The following is an 18,912-nucleotide window of genomic DNA, read 5'->3' as shown; positions in this document are numbered from 1 at the left end:
AATTTTCTAAATTTTCGTTCTTGCTAGGGTGGAAATAGAGAATGAGTTAGAACCAAGATTTTCGGGCCTTTATATATCAAATTGTGCTAAAGAAGTGATAGAATACGGATCACTGATCAATTTAAACCTATTATATGTGTCATGCAAATCGAATTTGCATCAATGGGTTTTTTCAGGTTTCCGTGAAGGTGAAATCGACCGATGAAACACAACTTTCATCGATCGATTATCACAAACGAATATCGATCGACATTGACTAGTTACTGATACACTAAATATGAATCTTTGCTACTGCCAAGTTAACAGTTGTGATTATAGTACTTTAGATTCAATCCAGAGGACCAGTCTACACTTTACTCTTATAAATTTCAATGACAAGCTAAGAAGAAAATGGTTTTCAATTCAATTGGTGACGCGGAAAACAAGTAAACTAGAGTTTGATTCAATTTAACAAGAAGCTAGCCTAGGGTATTTCATTGGGTGTTGAGCGAGAGCCAAACAATTATTCAAGCGCGATGCAGTGCTTTCTAGAACTCGGATCACTCAGCTGGAACACCCCACTGTCGTGGGGGTGATCTCTTTGCTGGTCGATCCCATCATCTAACTGTCGTTGAGATGAGAAACGACTGCAAGCCTTAGAGATCAGGTCCGATCAGTTCACTTACTACCCTAATATCTACTTTCGCTGATTAGGGATACTAAGCTCATTCAATACATGTCAAGCTATCTCCTAAGCGGTTAGCTAGGCGATAAACTTAGGATCTAACATCAAGTGATCAGATTAATGGAAGCCTTAAGAATAGTATGAATGAAGAATAATCAAGAATAGCTTATCTATGTTTAGCTCATATTTCAACACCCTAGAACCCTAGGCGAGCTAGATCACTACTCGATCATGATGCAAGCAATCAAAGACATAGAATCTGAATGAAACTGCATAATAATAAGAGTAGTAAACAAAGGGTTCAGATGGTCTTCTCTATGCGAGAATGGATTCTTCTCCCTTACAAGTTGCAGATCACAAAAGCTAATAATTCTCTTGTAAAAAATAGCGTAAGTAATAAAATATGATAGATGGTGTCTTTATATGGAGGCGCCAATAGGTAGAAAAGATATTAGGGCAACAGGGCTTTAATTCCTGAAATAGGAGCTTCCTTATTTGTCGGGAACAACCTCGGGATCACTCCGTCTGCTTGTTCCGCTTGAGAATAGTCTCGGGACTGTTCGCCTTGAGTGTTCTTCGCAGGAATGCTCCAAAAGGACAGCTTCTCTTCAAGCACTCTCTCTTCACTCTTCTACCACCTCCAGACCTGTAAAAGATCAAAAAGGACTAGACTGACACGGATTAAGGACTCGAATCAATACGAAAACACCTATACAATGATGTGAAAAACACCATATATCAGTTACCATCGATCGATATTGCACCAAACCATTAAATAGGACTGAATTCCTATTTTCGTTTATGGTTTTTGGTTGCAGATGTATGAATGGAGGACGAAGCGGAGGTTTGAAGTAGGCGGCAGTAGCACAGCTCCGCCACCACCACCGGTTCGCGACCAGAACCCTTGGCCGCGCGAGCGCGAAGACGAACCTATTATGCTCTTTGACCACTTCGAGGACACACACAAAGCGGCGAAGAGCTTGGCATGTAGAAACCGTGCTATCGAGGATACTTGGGACGACTATGACAGCATATTCTACAATGAGTGGCTAAAAGTCTCCATCGACCCGACGCGGTTCGTCGATCCAGACGTGATCCGGGCTTTGGGCATCAAATCAGACCTCGAGGACTTGTTCGCGGAGCTGAATATGGGAAACATGGCCACTAACCCATAGGTTCTCTACCCGGAGTTAGTCCGTCAGTTCATGGCCACGGTGAACGTCTACTATGCCCACGAGAGGGCAAAGAGAGCTAACGAGGATGTCTTGACCTTCTTCATTTGCGGCATCCGCTACAGAGCCCCTCTCTCGACCCTCTGCACTATCTATGGGTTCGAGAACGAGCGTCAGCACGCCGTCGTACCAGATTTTGCAGGGATCTCGACATTTTGGGGGCACATAGCCACCGGCTTCTTCGACTCCGCCAAGACTCTTCAGACGGACATCCGTCACCCGACTCTGCGCTACTTAATGAAGGTCCTTGACAACACTTTATTGTGCAAGATGGAACCTAGTAAGGTTCGGGTGCAGGAGCTCACATTGGTCTATTACGCGGTGAGGAGTTTGGTTCACATGGAGGACATCGAGGAGCCCGCAGACGACGTGTGGCCCAACATTGGAGCCCTCTTTGCTGAGCATCTGATCAAGCTCAAGATGAAGCCGTTCCAATCAGAGGGAAGGAAGAAGGAGACGGTCGGGAACCTACTTACCCCAATTTTCATACATTACGGAGTTCCGTTAGATGATGCTGAGATGGATGACCGGATCGTCTACATGGATGAAGCACATCTCACAAGCACCCAGTGGCTCAAGGAAGACCGCGACTGGTACTTCAGGGATGAGAATGGCACGCACTTGGTGAGGCTGCCACTTCGTGCACTCATGGATTTCGAGCATGGCCTTACCAGCATTCAGTTCCACCCTGACCCACGCCTCCTCCGAGCCCCAGCGATCATGCCGCGCCACTACACGGTCCAGCGACCTGGAGGACCTCAGCCACATCAGCCCGAGGCCGCACCCCCGCCATTCCCACCTATGCCAGACATGTCTACACGCCCTGAGGGAGATTTCCAGCGCGTCGTAGTCGATGCTCTCACTGCCATCTGGGCTAGAGTATCGAGATGTCGTTGTTCGAGCAGGAGGAGTGTGCGAGCCAGCTCACCGTTAGCAGCAGGACTATCACGCCAGCGCAGAGGCACCTCCAGCGACGACACCACTGATGAGGACTAGTCCTCATATTTCTATCCTTATCTATTTATGTTTTCTTTTACTTGCGTACTATTAGGATTTGCTTTCGAACTTATTATTCTATGTTATGACTGGAATTTATCTATTTTGCTAACCTTGCATGTGTTTGGATTGTCTAACAGAGCTAACATAGCTGACTGATACTGATTCGATGATGCGATAGACACCTTGATACGCTGCAGCTAGCACAGAAATCTTCTGTTTCTGCGCTATCGATCGACGAAGAGGTACTTACGTCGATCGAAGGTGTTGTGTTTATATTGATCGAGAAAGTGTTGTGTAGATCGATCGACACTCGAGACAGAGGGGTACGAACATTATTTTCCCTTGTCTAACATCCAACTTAGTACTTATTATTCATTCTCTAACCAACCAATCTTCGACTGAATATCACTGAGGACAGTGAAATTTAAGTCTGAGGGAGTTACTCACTGACATTAGTTTATTCATGAATTTTTAATTACATATTTTCAAAACATAAAGTTTTTATTGATTCAAGAAGGAGATTATGAACTTATTAGATTTTTGCTTGTTATCTAACTACTCTTTAGCACCATTCTAGACTTACTGATTGCAGATAGTACTAAAGATACTAAAGTGGATCAACCTGTCAACTATGTTACACTTGCTGAGATTGTTTGAAGGAACCAAAGCTGACCTCCAACACTAAACCTGACACAACTGCTTGTCTTGGGGCTTGGTATACATGGGATCGGAATTTTTAAACAAGTCTGGAAGAAAAAACCTTGTGTAGATAGATTTATCACCCTCTCTCTCTCTATTTTTGAAAAAAAAAAAATTAGATTAGAGATTTATTTAGGAAGGAATTCAAACATGACTTGGTGGCTACAACCATTAAGGGTTGCTTCATATGAATTCTATAGGTAAAGGATTAGCTCAGGACTTGGTGGCTACAACCATTAAGGCTTGCTTCACAAATAATCCTAGGATATAGGTCAAAAAGAAGTGAACAGGACTTGGTGGCAACCACCATTAAGTCTTGATTCATGGAAGTCTGTCCAATCTTGGTCAATGATCTTGCAAATGTAAGCAGACTTTGACTGAGAGAGAACATTAGTAGAGAGAGAAGATAGAAACTAATGTTTACCTGCAGGTCTAGATATTTGTTTGAAAATCCTTGTATCATGTGATCGATACTCCCAGGGTAAAGTCTTTACTTTTATTTGCGCTAAGAAATGAGGTTGGTAGAGGGGAATGTCAGCCAAGATTTGCTAAGTTGTTAACTAGGTGAATTTGGTTGCTAAGGTAGGATATAGTATGATGTGCTTTTGTGATTAGGAATTCTTAGATGTGGATTTCAAAATTTTCAGAGGTAATGATTCTAAGTTTAAAATTGTGTGAGTCCCTGTTGTTTTCAAACCTTTTTCAGAGAGACTGCTAGTATGTTTTGCTTGAGGACAAGCAAAAGAGTAAGTATGTGTGAGTTGATAAACCATGGATTTTACCCATTATTATCCATGGTTTATAAGTATTTTAAGATATATTTACTATTATACATAGTCTATTAAGAGTAATTACAGGTTCATGTACTAACTAGAAGAAAATGATGTATTTGGAGCTATTTGGAGATCTTTTGAGCTTTGCTGGAAATAGGAGATGGTCGACGGTTACTAAGGAATATCGACCGACGGTTGCCAACAAATATCGATCGATGTTGACATCTTCTTATCGATCGACATCGAAGCCACCCGAGAGTTAATGACAAATTAGAAGATTTCATGTTTCACAAAAGTTTTAATAATTATATCTTAAGTCCCTGGCCGCCTGTTAGGCTATTTATTAGGGTTTTGTATCGTTTTAGAGGCAGATTTGCCTAGAGACCTTTTTAGACCTAATTTGGAGGAAGCAAGAAACCACCATTGAAAGGGGAGAGCTCAGAATTGGAGAGATTGATCAACACTGCAAAACTGAGAAGAGCTTGAACTCCTTTGTTTTCATTCATTTTGTTGCTTACTCTATTTACTCATTTTATTTAAGCATTATTCAGACCATCATAACCATGTGTTCCATGAATATGTCTGAGTAGTCCCTACTGTTAGATTTAGGTTTCTCAATAGGTTGATAAATGTATTACTGACAACAACAATTGTTAGGGTGTTTAGAAATATAGTTCGTCATCTAGTTGTGCTTAAAGCTAAGTTTAGGATTGATCACCCTTTAAACTTAGATCTTAGGATTAATTAAGATCAAGCCATTGCTTGACTCAATACCTGAAATTAACTAGTATGATCTAACTGACTAGATACATACGAGAGTTGGTCTAGTGAGTTAGAGAATATAAATCAAGCCCATCCGTAAAGCTTTCTGGAAGAAGTATCGATCGACGCAGCGATAGCCCTGTCGATCGATATTTTGAAAGGTGTATCGATCGATATTCGTAACGAATTATCGATCGACACTTTCTCGCGATTAACATACGAGAGTTGAAATCCGAGATCTAGATTAGATAATCAGATTGATTATATCTTAGTTTGAATTCAAGAACAATTAGTATCAATAAACCCTTAAAAATCACTTTAAGTATTACTTATCATACCTGAGAACATACTAGAATCTAGCTATTTCTCTCAACTGATAACAACCTCAAAACAAATCAATCAAGCAATAAACTTGCTCACCAATCTATTTACTGTTTTAAGACTTATAAACCAATTAATCTAGATTTATTTCAAGACCATAATCTACTGTGTAATCCTAGAGTCTCTGTGGATTTGATCCCTAAATACTACATCTGAACCTCTTATTTGAGAGAGTAATTCACTCTTTAGGGTAATTTGAGTGATATCAATCCATGAACTATATCCCTTGCTATGTTCAGTGCGTTATTTTTTTGAAGGTGCAAAAAAATATTTATTAACTTTTTCTTTTTTGTATTTATTAACTTTGCAATCATCGTTTTTTCATTTTCCATTTTCCATTTTTTTAGTCAAACCTAAATGATATCACGAATAACTTCTCGATCAGTCACACATCATTCTACTGTTCTATGTCAAACATACTTAATTTATGAGATTTTTTTTTGGATAAGTGAACAGAAAAATAAATGCACCTTAGTGACATATGTAGCAAAATTATTTTTTAGTCTTTCAGTATAGACCATCATATATTAGAAATCAGAAATGTTACAATCATCCCTTTCACAAAGCCAACGTCCTTGTTGTATACCAAGACTGCCTCCCAGATCAGCAATGGGAAGAGAACCCATACTGATATTACTTGTAAAGCCCTTGACCTCCAAGTCTTCCACACCCGTTCACTTGGTATGTTGAACTCACCTTGTGCGACGGTTGGTGAGTTATATATTTTGAAGCTTGAAAGACTTTTTTAGTAACTCTCCAATCACTACATCATCTTTTTTCGAAAAAAAAACCACACTCACATAAATGTTAAAAATCACTACATGATAGATCATTCATCCTTTCATTACTTTAGTTCAATCATTATTAACTCTAGAATTTTACAGGATAAATGATCGAATAGATAAGTTACAAATAACTAAATTAGTTTTTTTTTGAAATTTCAACATACATTATTATATATAAAAATGGAATTTTATAAGACATAATATATTTATTAGCTAGCCTATAATACTTCCTAAAAAAGACTCGTTACTCTCCACTTCTTCTTCAAAATTATTTCAGTTTCTTTATTTGTGTTAACAGTTATCTTTAAAATGTATTTGTACCTTGTAAACTTTTCTTTATATCCACAGGTTTGAGTTTTGGAAAATAAGTAATCAAATAATTTTCTTTCAAAACCTTTTCACACATGCCATCGTATTTAAAAAGTCGATGTGTTACAAATACAATTACATCTTTCCACGTTTTCTTTTAAGATGTAAAAATTACTTGGCTAGTGTTACATTTCTTCGATTATACAACATGCTAGACATTAGGGACAAATTCCACATCAGAAATAATATATAAGTAAATGGACCAATCCACTATGTTTTAGGTTAGAAATCCATTTAGATTAACATAGTATCAGAGCCCGATCCAAACAGTCTAACCTAATTCATTATCGATCCAGTCCAAAATCGACCCATTGATCTTTGCCCAAACATTCCGAGATTGAGCCTTAAAGAGCCATTATATCGAAGGGGCATACTGGGAAAAAAGGTCTCAGATAGAAAGTTCGAATGGATTTTAAGTAATATATAAGATAGATGTGTCAATCTACTTGTCACCAATTTGTTTTAGGTTGGAAGTCCATCTAGATTAACATGGTATCAGAGCCCAATTAAAACAATCAAACCCGATCTATTATCGAGTAAGCCCAAAGTCGGTCCATTTATCCAGCTCAAAGTCGGCCTATCAATCTTTGCCCAAATATTTCGAAATTGACGTTCAAAAAACCATCATCTCGAAAAAACATATTAGGGACAAATGTTTCTTTTCGAAAACTAGAAAAAATCTAACTAATATATAAGATAAATAGATCAATTCACTATCTATCTAACATATTACTTGATTTGATCAGTGGCTTCGAATATCACCTCTTATCTTTTTTTTGGCTTGATTTATAGTATATTATGGAAAGAATATAATGGAAAGAGCGTTTTCGAACCACAACGCATATGCGTAGGATCTAGATGATATATTTGCCCGTTGCTCAAAAAAAAAAAAGATGATATATTTGCCCTCGGTTTTGTTGTTTTCTGGTCGTCATTTTTGTCCTCATTTGTCCACAAACAATAAGACTCAAATTTAATTATTACAAGATATAAATTTTTATAAAAGCCAGCGCTATATAAAGTTGGCCATCGATCGAAATATACCTATATGTCGTCGTCGAGAAAGTTAAGAGGTACTTTGTAGGAAAATTTGATCCAATAATTCAAGAAAAACTATATTTTACCAACCAAGGAAGAAATGAAGTAATTATAAAATCAGTGATTACAGCATTACCAAATCATGTCATGTCTTGCTATCGTTTACCTAAGGCAACTGCAAAAAAACTGGCAAGCGCGGTTACACAATTCTGGTGGAGTCCAGGAGGAAGTACAAGAGGCATGCACTGGAAATTATGGGATAATGTGTGTACAAATAAGGAGGAGAGGATAGAGGTTTAGGCTTTAAAGATATCACTGATTTCAATACAGCGATGCTTGGTAAACAGTTTTGGCGCCTGATAGAGATGCCAAATACTTTATTTGCTCGAGTTTTCTAAGGTCGGTATTACAGGAACGCCTCACCCCTGGAACCGATTCGTTCATATTCTCCGTCATATGGCAGCGGAGTATTATTTCTACTAGATCTCTGGTTAGCAAATGACTAGTTAAACGGGTGGGATCAGGATTATCTATATCTGTATGGAATGACTTATGGTTCCCAACCACTCGCCGGAGACCAGCAAATAAAAATCAACACAATTTATACCCAGACCTTACAGTGGATTCTCTTATTGATTCTACTTCGCGAACCTGGAACTCCCAGGCACTCTGGGTTTTTATGGATCCCCAGGATGTGAAAATCATAGAAAGCATACCACTGAGTAGAACCCAGATGGTAGACAGGGATGGCTGGCATTTCACAAATAATGGGAGGTATACGATTAAATCAGGATATCAGATAGAACGGGTCTGCCCAGATAGGGAAAGACCACCTTTAGTGTTTGGACTTACAGTTGATGCATTGAAGGCGTTCTGCTGGAAAATACGGTGCCCCCCAAAGATGAAACATTTTCTATGGCAATTAGTGACAGGGTGTATAGCAGTAAAGAAGAATCTGAAAGCGCGATGAATACAAGGGGATATATGTTGTGCACAATGTGGAGCGGAAGAGGAATCGATCAACCATGTGTTTTTTGAGTGTCCTCCAGCAATTCAGGTGTGGGCTCTTTCCAAAGTACCTTCAAACCCAGCCATTTTCCCCACACGCTCCCTCTTTACAAATGTGAATCATCTCTTTTGGCGAGTCATCCCGCAGATGGAGGATCATCAATTCGCGTGGATACTATGGTATATTTGGGAAGGAAAGAATAGTAAAGTTTTTAGTAATTTGGATATGGATCCTCGAGATACGCTCAAATTGGCAGAAACAGAATCAACACTCTGGGCTGAGGCACAGGTACCCAAGGAAAACAGGAGAGTCTTACCGGTCGAGCTTACAACCCTTCCTTCGATTCCAGGAAGATGCTGCTTCAAAATGGCTCTTGGAAGGAGAATGATGTTTTCTCAGGACAAGGTTGGCTTAGTACTTTAGAAGGTTTTGCTGGTTTGTTGGGGGCGAGAAATGTACGGGCTTGTCTAACTCCTCTGCATGTGGAGATGGAAGCTTTTTATTATGGGCAATGGAATGCATGAAAAATTTACGTCAATTTAAGGTTACGTTTGCAACGGATTGTTCTCAATTGGTGAAGATGGTTTCAGAACTAGAAGAAAGACCAGCATTTGCAAATTATTTGGAAGATATCAAGAACCTGAGAGAGAGTTTCATTAGATCAAAGATCATCTATGTACCAAAGACGCAAAATTCAACGGCGGATAGCCTAGCACGCAGTATCAGGAAACAACCGTCTTTCATCGTTCACATGGACCGGGATCTCCCGGTGTGGTTCACAGAGTCAGTATGAGTCTGTTTTTGATGACAAAAAATAAAATAAAATCATTTTCACCCCTTCGCTACTCTTTTCTCTTCCTATCTCTCTTTACCCTCTTAATACAAATCTAATATTTTTTTCAATATATTCTCTCATCAAAATAACCCTAATTTGTATAAAACATTTTTTTTGTCGTTGTCGTCAAAAAAATTATTTATACAAAACAAAAACATCAGTGATTTGATACATCAAGATTTAAATATTTTATCAATTCAAATCTTAGTGTTAGATCAGTGGTCCCCTTCCTACAAACCTATCATTCAACTCACCTTTTAGATTTAAACGAAGATAAGATCTGCGTTGTGAAGGGTGAATTTATTTAAATATATTATAAAAAAATTATATATTTAATCATTTTATTTATACATATAAAATGTTTTTGTTGTTATTATATAATTTTTATTCGATGGACCGGATCAATTTTTATTAAAAATTGTAGAACTAAACTATAATTAATATATCAGGGGTTGATCGGATTGGACATTAAAAAATTACGACACAAAAACTTTACTTTTTTCCACCGAACACATTCCTGAAAAAAGTAAACAGTAAGTTGAATTATTTTGACATTTATCTTCCATATGGTTTTGAAAGGTTTCAGATCAACCATCGAATTGATACATGTCATTTTATTGATTTTAGTCGTATGCTTAAGAAAAATTTACATTTTTGTAGTTTAAAATCGTTTTAAAAAATTCAAAATAAAAAATATAAAAAAACAATATAGCATATAAGAAAAATATAACATGTAAGATTTCCTCATTTTTTTAATTTAAACTCATTTTAAAAAAATTTAAATATAACATATAAGATTTCCTCATTTTTATAATTTAAAGTCATTTTAAAAACTTCAAAATATAACATATAAGAAAAAATCTAATTTTTTATTATATGGTTAATGTGATTGTTTATTTTTTTAATAATATAAAATTTAAAAAAAAAACTGAAGAAAGATGCAAAAAATTGTTATCAGCTATTTATTTTTCATAATCATTAATTGTCATATATATGTTAATATTATTAGATAATTCTGTAGCTTTTATTTAAGAAAAGAGTTCACGTTTTTTTTTTTTTGGTTAATATAGTGTTTTCTAGTAATTGGATTTGGACCAACATTTTTTTCAATTGATTCTTAAGCTACCACGTAAGATAAATTGACATCTTAATTAAAGGACACCTAAATAGTATTTCTTTTTGATTAGTACAATTTAAGGTTACAAATTTTTAAATGATACTCCGTTAATATACATGGGATATTTATATCAACGACCATAACTTTCTCTCTTTAAAAGAAAACTACCACAACTCTACGAAGAAATATAATAAAGTTTAAATATTTATACAAGATGTAAGTTTCACTCAGTTTTTGTGTGTGATTGTGTCCCTTAAATAATAAACTAGGTAAACATTTTAAAGTTCTGGAAAAGAATTATCTTATTGCTTTCAAAAAATTTACAAACATTCTTAGCAATCGTATATATAAGAACATAATCCTAATAATAAGAATACAATCTAACTAACAATAAACTAAATATGATATATCTCTTAATATCCTCCTTTAAATAGAGCATGAAGATCACAAATGTTCAACTTGAATTATAGTGTATGGAAAGGACGGCCAACAAGTATTTTGAAAAAAAACATTTGCCAACTGTACCGTGGTACGGATATATACTTTGTTCGAACGATTTCAGTTTTTATGTCATCTCTAATAAAGTAATAGTCTAACTCTACATGTTTTATGCTCATGAAACATAAGATTAGCTCCGATATGAACCGTCTGTACAATACAAATCCATCTCTCTAGAATACATCCTGCTTCTTCGGCTTCCATGATACATGAGAGTTTCCCAATTGTACTCTTAAATAACTAAACCTCAGAAGCGTCTCTTAAATAACTAACCTTCAAAAGCGTAGGTTAATAAAATAAGTTGTTGTTTTATAATTAGATGATTTTTAGACCGAACTGATGAATATATAGTAGACAGATATTTATATTTCGAATTTGCACTTATATTCTATAACATCTTGTTATATTACATTTGAACACTAAACTGTGAATAGAATTTATTTTTTTCAAAATTTTCATTCTTAGATATATATATATGGAGTGAAATTATTTTTTTACAGATGACTATTTTTTTAAACTGACACTTATGTAATTCACCGAATTCATAGAAGAAGTTAAAAAAAAAGAAACAAAACACATATCAATGAAACATAAACGAAAACACAATTTTATAGAGATAAAAAATGAAATCACTTATGGAGATTCAATAGTAAACAAATCGAGAGCAGAAAACATAATCCCCTTTTGTCATTTTACAATCAAAATTGCATATCTGGTTTTTGTGATTTTGTCACCCGCAAAATTTTATTTTATTTTGTGCATATGAAATCTTAAAAATAACTAAAATGAGTTGTAATACGTTCACTTTTCAATAACGATAATACATTTAAGAGATCAATATTTCTATTCGTCATTTTTCAATCGATAAAGATTGTAGTATTGCAAAATGTTAAATCTAATTAATGAATAAACATTAGTATAAAAAATTCACTATGCGCATTCGCGCGGGTTATCATCTAGTATATATATAACCTATGCCCCATGATAAATTCCTAAACCGATCCTAAAATAAAAATAAAATGGAGAGAGTTCTGGCAAAATTAGCAAAAATTCGTTTGCAACTTGCTAACTTTCGTTCCCCTTTCTTCATCTACTTCTTCTACTTCTTTTCCTTTTCGCTTTTAGGGTTCTTGGCACTCAAGGTCTCAAAGCCAAGAACCACTTCACGTCCTCATGACTTGGATCTCTTCTTCACTTCAGTCTCCGCAATCACTGTATCTTCCATGTCCACCATTGACATGGAGGTCTTTTCCAATACTCAACTGATCATCATCACTGTCCTCATGTTCCTCGGTGGAGAAGTCTTCACTTCTTTTCTCGATCTCTACTTCTCTCATTTTAGCAACTTCGTCTTTCCTCATAACAAAATTAGACATCTTATGGGCTCCTTAAATATAAAGCCTCCGACAGAGGATCGGCGTCGCGACCTTGAGAATATTACAGATCATCTTAAGCGTCCTAGCCAGATCAATGAAAGGGCGTCTAAGTATTTGTACTCGGTGGTTCTTGGTTATCATCTTGTTACAAACCTAGCAGGCTCCGTTTTAGTTCTTGTGTACGTAACCTTTGTTAAGACGGCGAAGGTTGTTCTTAGTTCCAAAGAAATCTCACCTGTTACCTTCTCCATCTTCACAACGGTCTCCACTTTTGGAAACTGCGGGTTTGTCCCGACAAAAGAGAACATGGTCATCTTTCGCAAGAACTCGGGTCTTCTCTGGCTCTTAATTCCTCAAGTATTCATGGGAAACACATTGTTTCCTTGTTTCTTATTTTTGCTCATATGGGGGCTTGATAAGATCACGAAGCGCGAGGAGTTTGGTTACATTCTCAAGAATCACAAGACAATGGGATACTCTCATTTACTCTCCCTTCGTCTTTGTGCTCTTCTTGGTTTGACGGTGTTAGGGTTTGCGATGATACAGTTTTTTGTTTTCTGCACCTTTGAATGGAACTCTGTGTCTCTTGAAGGAATGAATCCGTACGAGAAGTTGGTTGGTTCGTTGTTTCAAGTGGTGAATTCCAGACACACTGGAGAAAACATTGTTGACCTTTCTACGCTATCCCCGGCCATCTTGGTACTCTTCATCGTCATGATGTGAGCTCCTCTCTCTCTCTCTCTCTCTCTATATATATATATATATATATATGATTCAGCAGAATCAAATGGACCGATTAAAAAACATATCAAAACAAATACGTCGAAACAAATTGCTCATTTATTTTATTAAATACTTTCAAAAGTTCGATTAGATAATTTAAATATTTTTGTGCTTTCCCAATATTCCCACTTTCTAATTTTTCAGTGTTCTTATTTCTGATCTGCTGATCTATATTTTAGACTAATTTTCCCTTCATCCTTATATTTACCGCTCATTAAGAGGTGAAAAATATTCATGACTATTTATGTGAATCTCATGTTGCAATTGGGTGCGAAATAGTAGAGGCGAAAATAGTATCTTTCTGTCTTATTTTAAATATAATTCCTGTTATTTAATTGCATATATGACACACACACGCGCACACACTGACACACACACACACATATATATATATATATATACTTTATAATTGGGCAAATTTCCAAAATAGCACATTTCAAAGTTTATATCACAAAAATAACACTAAAAAACTAAAATGACCAAAATAGCACCTTTCTAAGTTTATCCTTTGAAAATTTTAATTTTTTTTATTTTTCAAAATTTGAAATTTTATCCCCAAAACCTCATTTCTCAACTCTAAACCCTAAACCCCAAACTCTAAACCCTAAACCCTAAACCATAAACTCTAAACCCTAAACTCTAAACCCTAAACCCTAAACTCTAAACCCTAAACCCTAAATCTTAAACCCTAAACCCTAAAATCTAAACCCTAAACCCTAAACTCTAAACCCTAAACCCTAAACCCTAAATCCTAAACCCCACCCTTTAACTCTAAACCCTAAATTTGTGATTTTTGATAAAACATTAAGTGTTATTTTTGTGACTTTTGACCTTGAGTGCTAGTTTGGGAACAAAAACTTGATTTAGTGCTATTTTTGTCTTTTTCTCTTTATAATTTGCAAATAAATAATTTAATCTGATTGTTTTGATTAATTATTAATGTTTTGTAAATTATTTGACATAGTTTGGATTACCATTAAATCATTTAGCCACCTTTTATATAGTGGAACAAACTTTTCCTGGCAATGAATTTTAATACGTTTTCACTGAAAAGGAAAAAATGTGATTCTTTATTTTATTATTCAAGCACGTGTCTATTAATCATGCGCTTATGAGAGGGTGGTGCACCCAAAACTACTGATTTAGTATATGTACTAGGTGTTTTTTCAGCACCATGTGCACTAAATTTTTTTTAATCTAACTTATATTTAAAAATAAATTTTATTAAATATTATAGATTTTACTATTTTCTTACTAATATTTAATATAGATTTGATATATACTAAATCAATTTGTATAAAACTAATAAAAATGATATAACATTGTATAATTATCAAAAATTTAGCATAAACAATATTTATAAAATTTGTATATAAAAAAATAATGATCTTACGATTAGATATTTAAATTTTTGAAAGCTTTAGTAATACAAATTTTATAATTATACAAAAATAATAATATTTCAAAATTTGAAATGTTATATATGAATATATTTATTTTATAGATGATGTATGAGCTATTACCATATTTAAAAAAAATTTACCAAAAAGAAATATCAATATTAAATGTAATATATGAATTATTATCATATTCTAATAAATTTGCCAAAAATATAAATCAACATTAAATGAAATTATCCATGTCATATTTTTCCGGAAACCATGTCATCAATTTTAGTAGTCATGTCATAATTATTTTGTAAAATTGATTGTAAAGAGCACATGTGGCAAAATCACGCAAAATCACTTCGCAGATATAGTCTAGGGAATATGTTTTCCCTTAACCACAATATGTATATAATAATATTATATTTACGTATAAGATTCTCCCTTCAAGGTAGTGGAGGATGTCTAATAGTCCAATCTACCACCATAATTTGTTTTCTATTTTTTTTTTGTTAGCAATCTACCACCATAACTAGAAACCATTATTTGCTTGTTTATAAGGCCAGCTCCGTATCACCTAAAGTATGTAAGAATAAAAAATTAGGAAGAAAACAAATTATGGTGGTAGTAAATTTGATGTTTCTTTAGAGTGTATATCGTGTTCCATATTGGATATAGTTTCAAAAATAATATTTTTTAAAACATATTTGAATTAACAATATTTACGATGAAGATATGGTGGAATCGTTCATATTTGACAATTATCTTCAATATTGATTGGTAATATCATTAAAAGTTAGTAAAGTAGTTATATAATTTTGTGGAGACTATATTCTTATAGATATTAAATTTGATGCTTCTTTAGAGTGTATATTATTGTGTTCCATATTGGATATAGTTTCAAAAATAATATTTTTAAAATATATTTGCAATTATTTAGATATTTGAATTAACAATATTTACGATGAAGATATGTGAAAAGTTAGTAAAGTAGTTATATAATTTTGTGGAGATTATATTCTTATAGATATTAATCCGTGTTAGATCTCTAAATGTTGTGTACATTTGGATATTCTATACTTGAAAATTTTATTTGAACTACACTGTTTTATGAAACTTGACAATGTATATCACTGTGTTTTTTTTATAATGGTTACATGTGTATATTATTTTACAAAATAATTCAAGAAAAGTTGTAACATAAATTATGTATGCTAAAATATGTAAATGAAGATGCCAGTATATTTAAATTTCAACAGCAAATGGAGGATAAGAAAAGAATATACTTTGTGATTTTCTTTAAAAGTTATATTAACTGATTAAAGCAAATATTAAATAAAACATATTAAATTATTAATAAACTGGTCCAACAATTTTTGACATTATATTTTTTTAGAATAGTTTTATTTTAATAGAGTAGTATCATTTAATGAAAAAAAAAAATAGTGTCTAATATTTAAGTATGTCGTTGCGTTCACTAGGTATCTCCCTCCATACACGTTGTTTATGCCGTTGACCACCATAGAGAAGTATAAGGAAGAGGTAGAGAGTCATACTGGAAATGAAGGGAAAAGAAAGAAGACTGGATTCTTCGTGTCACAACTTTCGTTTTTGGCAATATGCGTCTTTTTTATTTCAATCACTGAAAGCCAAAATCTACGACGAGATCCACTCAATTTCAACATCCTTAACATCACTCTCGAAGTTATCAGGTATAGTTATTATCTGTTTTGTTTTATATATATACAGCATGTAACTATATCTATATATGATAACAAATGTTCTTATTGACCAAAAATATACACTTTTTTATTAGGATAATAAAATTTAACATAAAAATCAAAAAGAAAAGTATATATTTGTAAATCCTTGATAACAGATAAGAAAAAAAATCTATTTTAGTTAGCAAAAATCTATTTTGGCATATCTATTTATTTCATTTGGTTTAAAGACATGACAATTACCACTAACTAACAAGAGGGTTTCTAAACACGTGTATAGACGATCTTATGTATTTTATATGAATTGTTGTGCCGGCTATATATAAGCAGAAATCTTTTAAAACATTTATCATAAGATACAATAATATCTAATATATCACTCCATTAAAACTAATATTATTGCTGAAACAACAAATAAATTATTCATATGGCAGCGCATTTGGAAACGTGGGGTTCACGACCGGTTACAGCTGCGAAAGGCGCCTAGACATCAACAATGGTAGCTGTAAAGACACCAGTTATGGGTTTGTTGGACGATGGAGTCCCAATGGAAAATTTATACTTATAATATTAATGTTTTATGGTAGATTTAAGCAGTTCACAGCCAAATCGGGTCGACCATGGATACTTTATCCATAAAATGATATATATATATACATATGTAATTTATATAATACAACTAATCTTGTATGTCTGTAGTTTTACCGTTTTTGTTCTTGTGTTATGTTAATGTAGTATACAAGCTTGTCTGTAGTTCTCTATCGTTGATGTAACATATATATATAGTAATGTTTTTTTTTCTATTCACATCCATATATAGTAAAGTTATATGTATAATATTATACGAACATAACCAGTCATATTCACAATAAAAAAAAAACATAACCAGTCACTAATATTTAGTTTTATATGCCAAGGCATTTAGATAATCTCGTTGGCTTGGTTTGGATTTTGGTTTTCTCTGTTTTAATAAATTTATCCCAATGTTATACCGAACTTAAATTTGGGCTAGTTCGTCTTGGAAACTTTAAAATCCTGTCTGGGTTATGGCTAAGATTTCTCTTCCCAAATGAACCAAAATTGAAACTCCAAAACGGTTTTATGAAATTTTGGCTTTAAACTATTTGATTAATTAATACTGAAACAAAGAGTCACGCTGCACGCACTGGTACGTTTTCTCTCTAAACCTGAGATCTATTTGTTTCACCTCCACTGTTGCATCTCTAAGCGTCGGCTCCCTCCCACCGGTATGGTCAAGAAAAATTTCCCCCCAAAAACTCCCTCCTCGTCGTTCCCACACTGGGAATGGTCAGCCCAAAGCCTCATCCTTAATTACAACCCCAACGTCTACGCCTAAGTCTTAGTCGTACATGAGAGCTCGTCCTCTGCTGCAGCCTTCCCCGCTATGGAATTGGCAAACCTTGATGTCTAAGCTGCTTCTCCGGAAACAGTATTGGTCATTCCAGCAACCAAATTGCTTGAAACATCAACTCGAAAAAGTTAACTTCCTAGATAAGACTCAAACATTTAAGACAAAAAACTATTGAGAGTACAAATGAAAAGTTCACTATATCTGAGCTGGTAATATTTATCAGCTTTGAACGATTCATTTTTAATATCTCTCCAGTTTACTTGACCGGTAAGGGACCATGATGTCTTGAACTAATCGGGCTTTGATGTAAACCAAGGTTACATCTATAATATAGCTTTATTCTCAACATAAATAGTTTTTTGAGTTTTTTCCCGTTGTGTTTTACTTTGTCGTGAATGTCTGGTTGATCATGAGTAACTTATAAAATACAACATGACCTTCCTTATCATAGGAAAGGTCACATTTCACACTCAAAAGGTGATTTTTAATTAGCTTGTATTTTAATAATTATCTTGTAATACTCCACATATTTTAAAAATCTTACAGAAAGTGTCACGAGAGTATATCGTAATAGTAAAGTTTATAGATTCTATTTTTGGGTGTTACAAAACAGTTTCATCATGGTTGTATCCTGAGATTCAAAAATCGTAATGAACCGTCACACATTACAAGTGATTTATTGAGTTAAGGAAAGAGATCAAATCTTAACTCCGTGAATTCGTCTATTTCCTTGTGATTTCTTAAACGTTTTCAGTCTTTATTTTGTCGCTTTATATGTTTTCCGTTCGTGATTTTCAATTAGGATTTTCGCGGTTTTACAATCTTCACTCAATAAATCCGTTCTCTGCTTATCACATGAATCAGATTGAATATTGTGAACACTCTTTAGCTATTGTGCAAAAAGTGTTGATCTATAAGATGAATCGTATTAGAAGACGATTTATGCAATAGTCTCTAAATGGTTTGAGATCTCGTTTTCCTAAAAAAGAAGTAAAAACAATATTTGTGATAAAACAATGTTCGAGAACACATTTTGGCGAGTTTTGGGAACAACTATTAAAAGTTTAAAAACGCCTTAGATGATTTTTGGGAACAACTATTAATGTTTAAAAAG

General features: G+C 34.2%; 1 protein-coding gene across 1 annotated transcript; it reads left to right on the top strand.

Moving 5' to 3' along the window:
- Window positions 1-10,602: 10,602 nt before the first annotated feature.
- Window positions 10,603-18,676, top strand: LOC106443963 (sodium transporter HKT1-like). Its single transcript, XM_013885503.3, has 3 exons — window positions 10,603-13,256; window positions 16,187-16,417; window positions 16,861-18,676. Exons 1-3 carry the CDS (start codon window positions 12,181-12,183, stop codon window positions 17,063-17,065), a joined length of 1,512 nt encoding a protein of 503 aa, XP_013740957.1. The 5' UTR covers window positions 10,603-12,180; the 3' UTR covers window positions 17,066-18,676.
- The last annotated feature ends 236 nt before the right edge of the window (window positions 18,677-18,912 follow it).

Source organism: Brassica napus, chromosome C9 (assembly GCF_020379485.1).
Source record: "Brassica napus cultivar Da-Ae chromosome C9, Da-Ae, whole genome shotgun sequence".
NCBI lineage: Eukaryota > Viridiplantae > Streptophyta > Magnoliopsida > Brassicales > Brassicaceae > Brassica > Brassica napus.
The sequence above is the reverse complement of the archived record's forward strand: the minus strand, read 5'-3'. Positions and strand labels throughout refer to the sequence as shown.

Coding starts and splice junctions, on each gene's coding strand:
- LOC106443963 (XM_013885503.3), top strand. CDS start 12,181: ATGGAGAGAGTTCTGGCAAAATTAGCAAAAATTCGTTTGCAACTTGCT. Junction 13,257..16,186: donor GTACTCTTCATCGTCATGAT/GTGAGCTCCTCT, acceptor TGCGTTCACTAG/GTATCTCCCTCCATACACGT. Junction 16,418..16,860: donor ATCACTCTCGAAGTTATCAG/GTATAGTTATTA, acceptor TTCATATGGCAG/CGCATTTGGAAACGTGGGGT.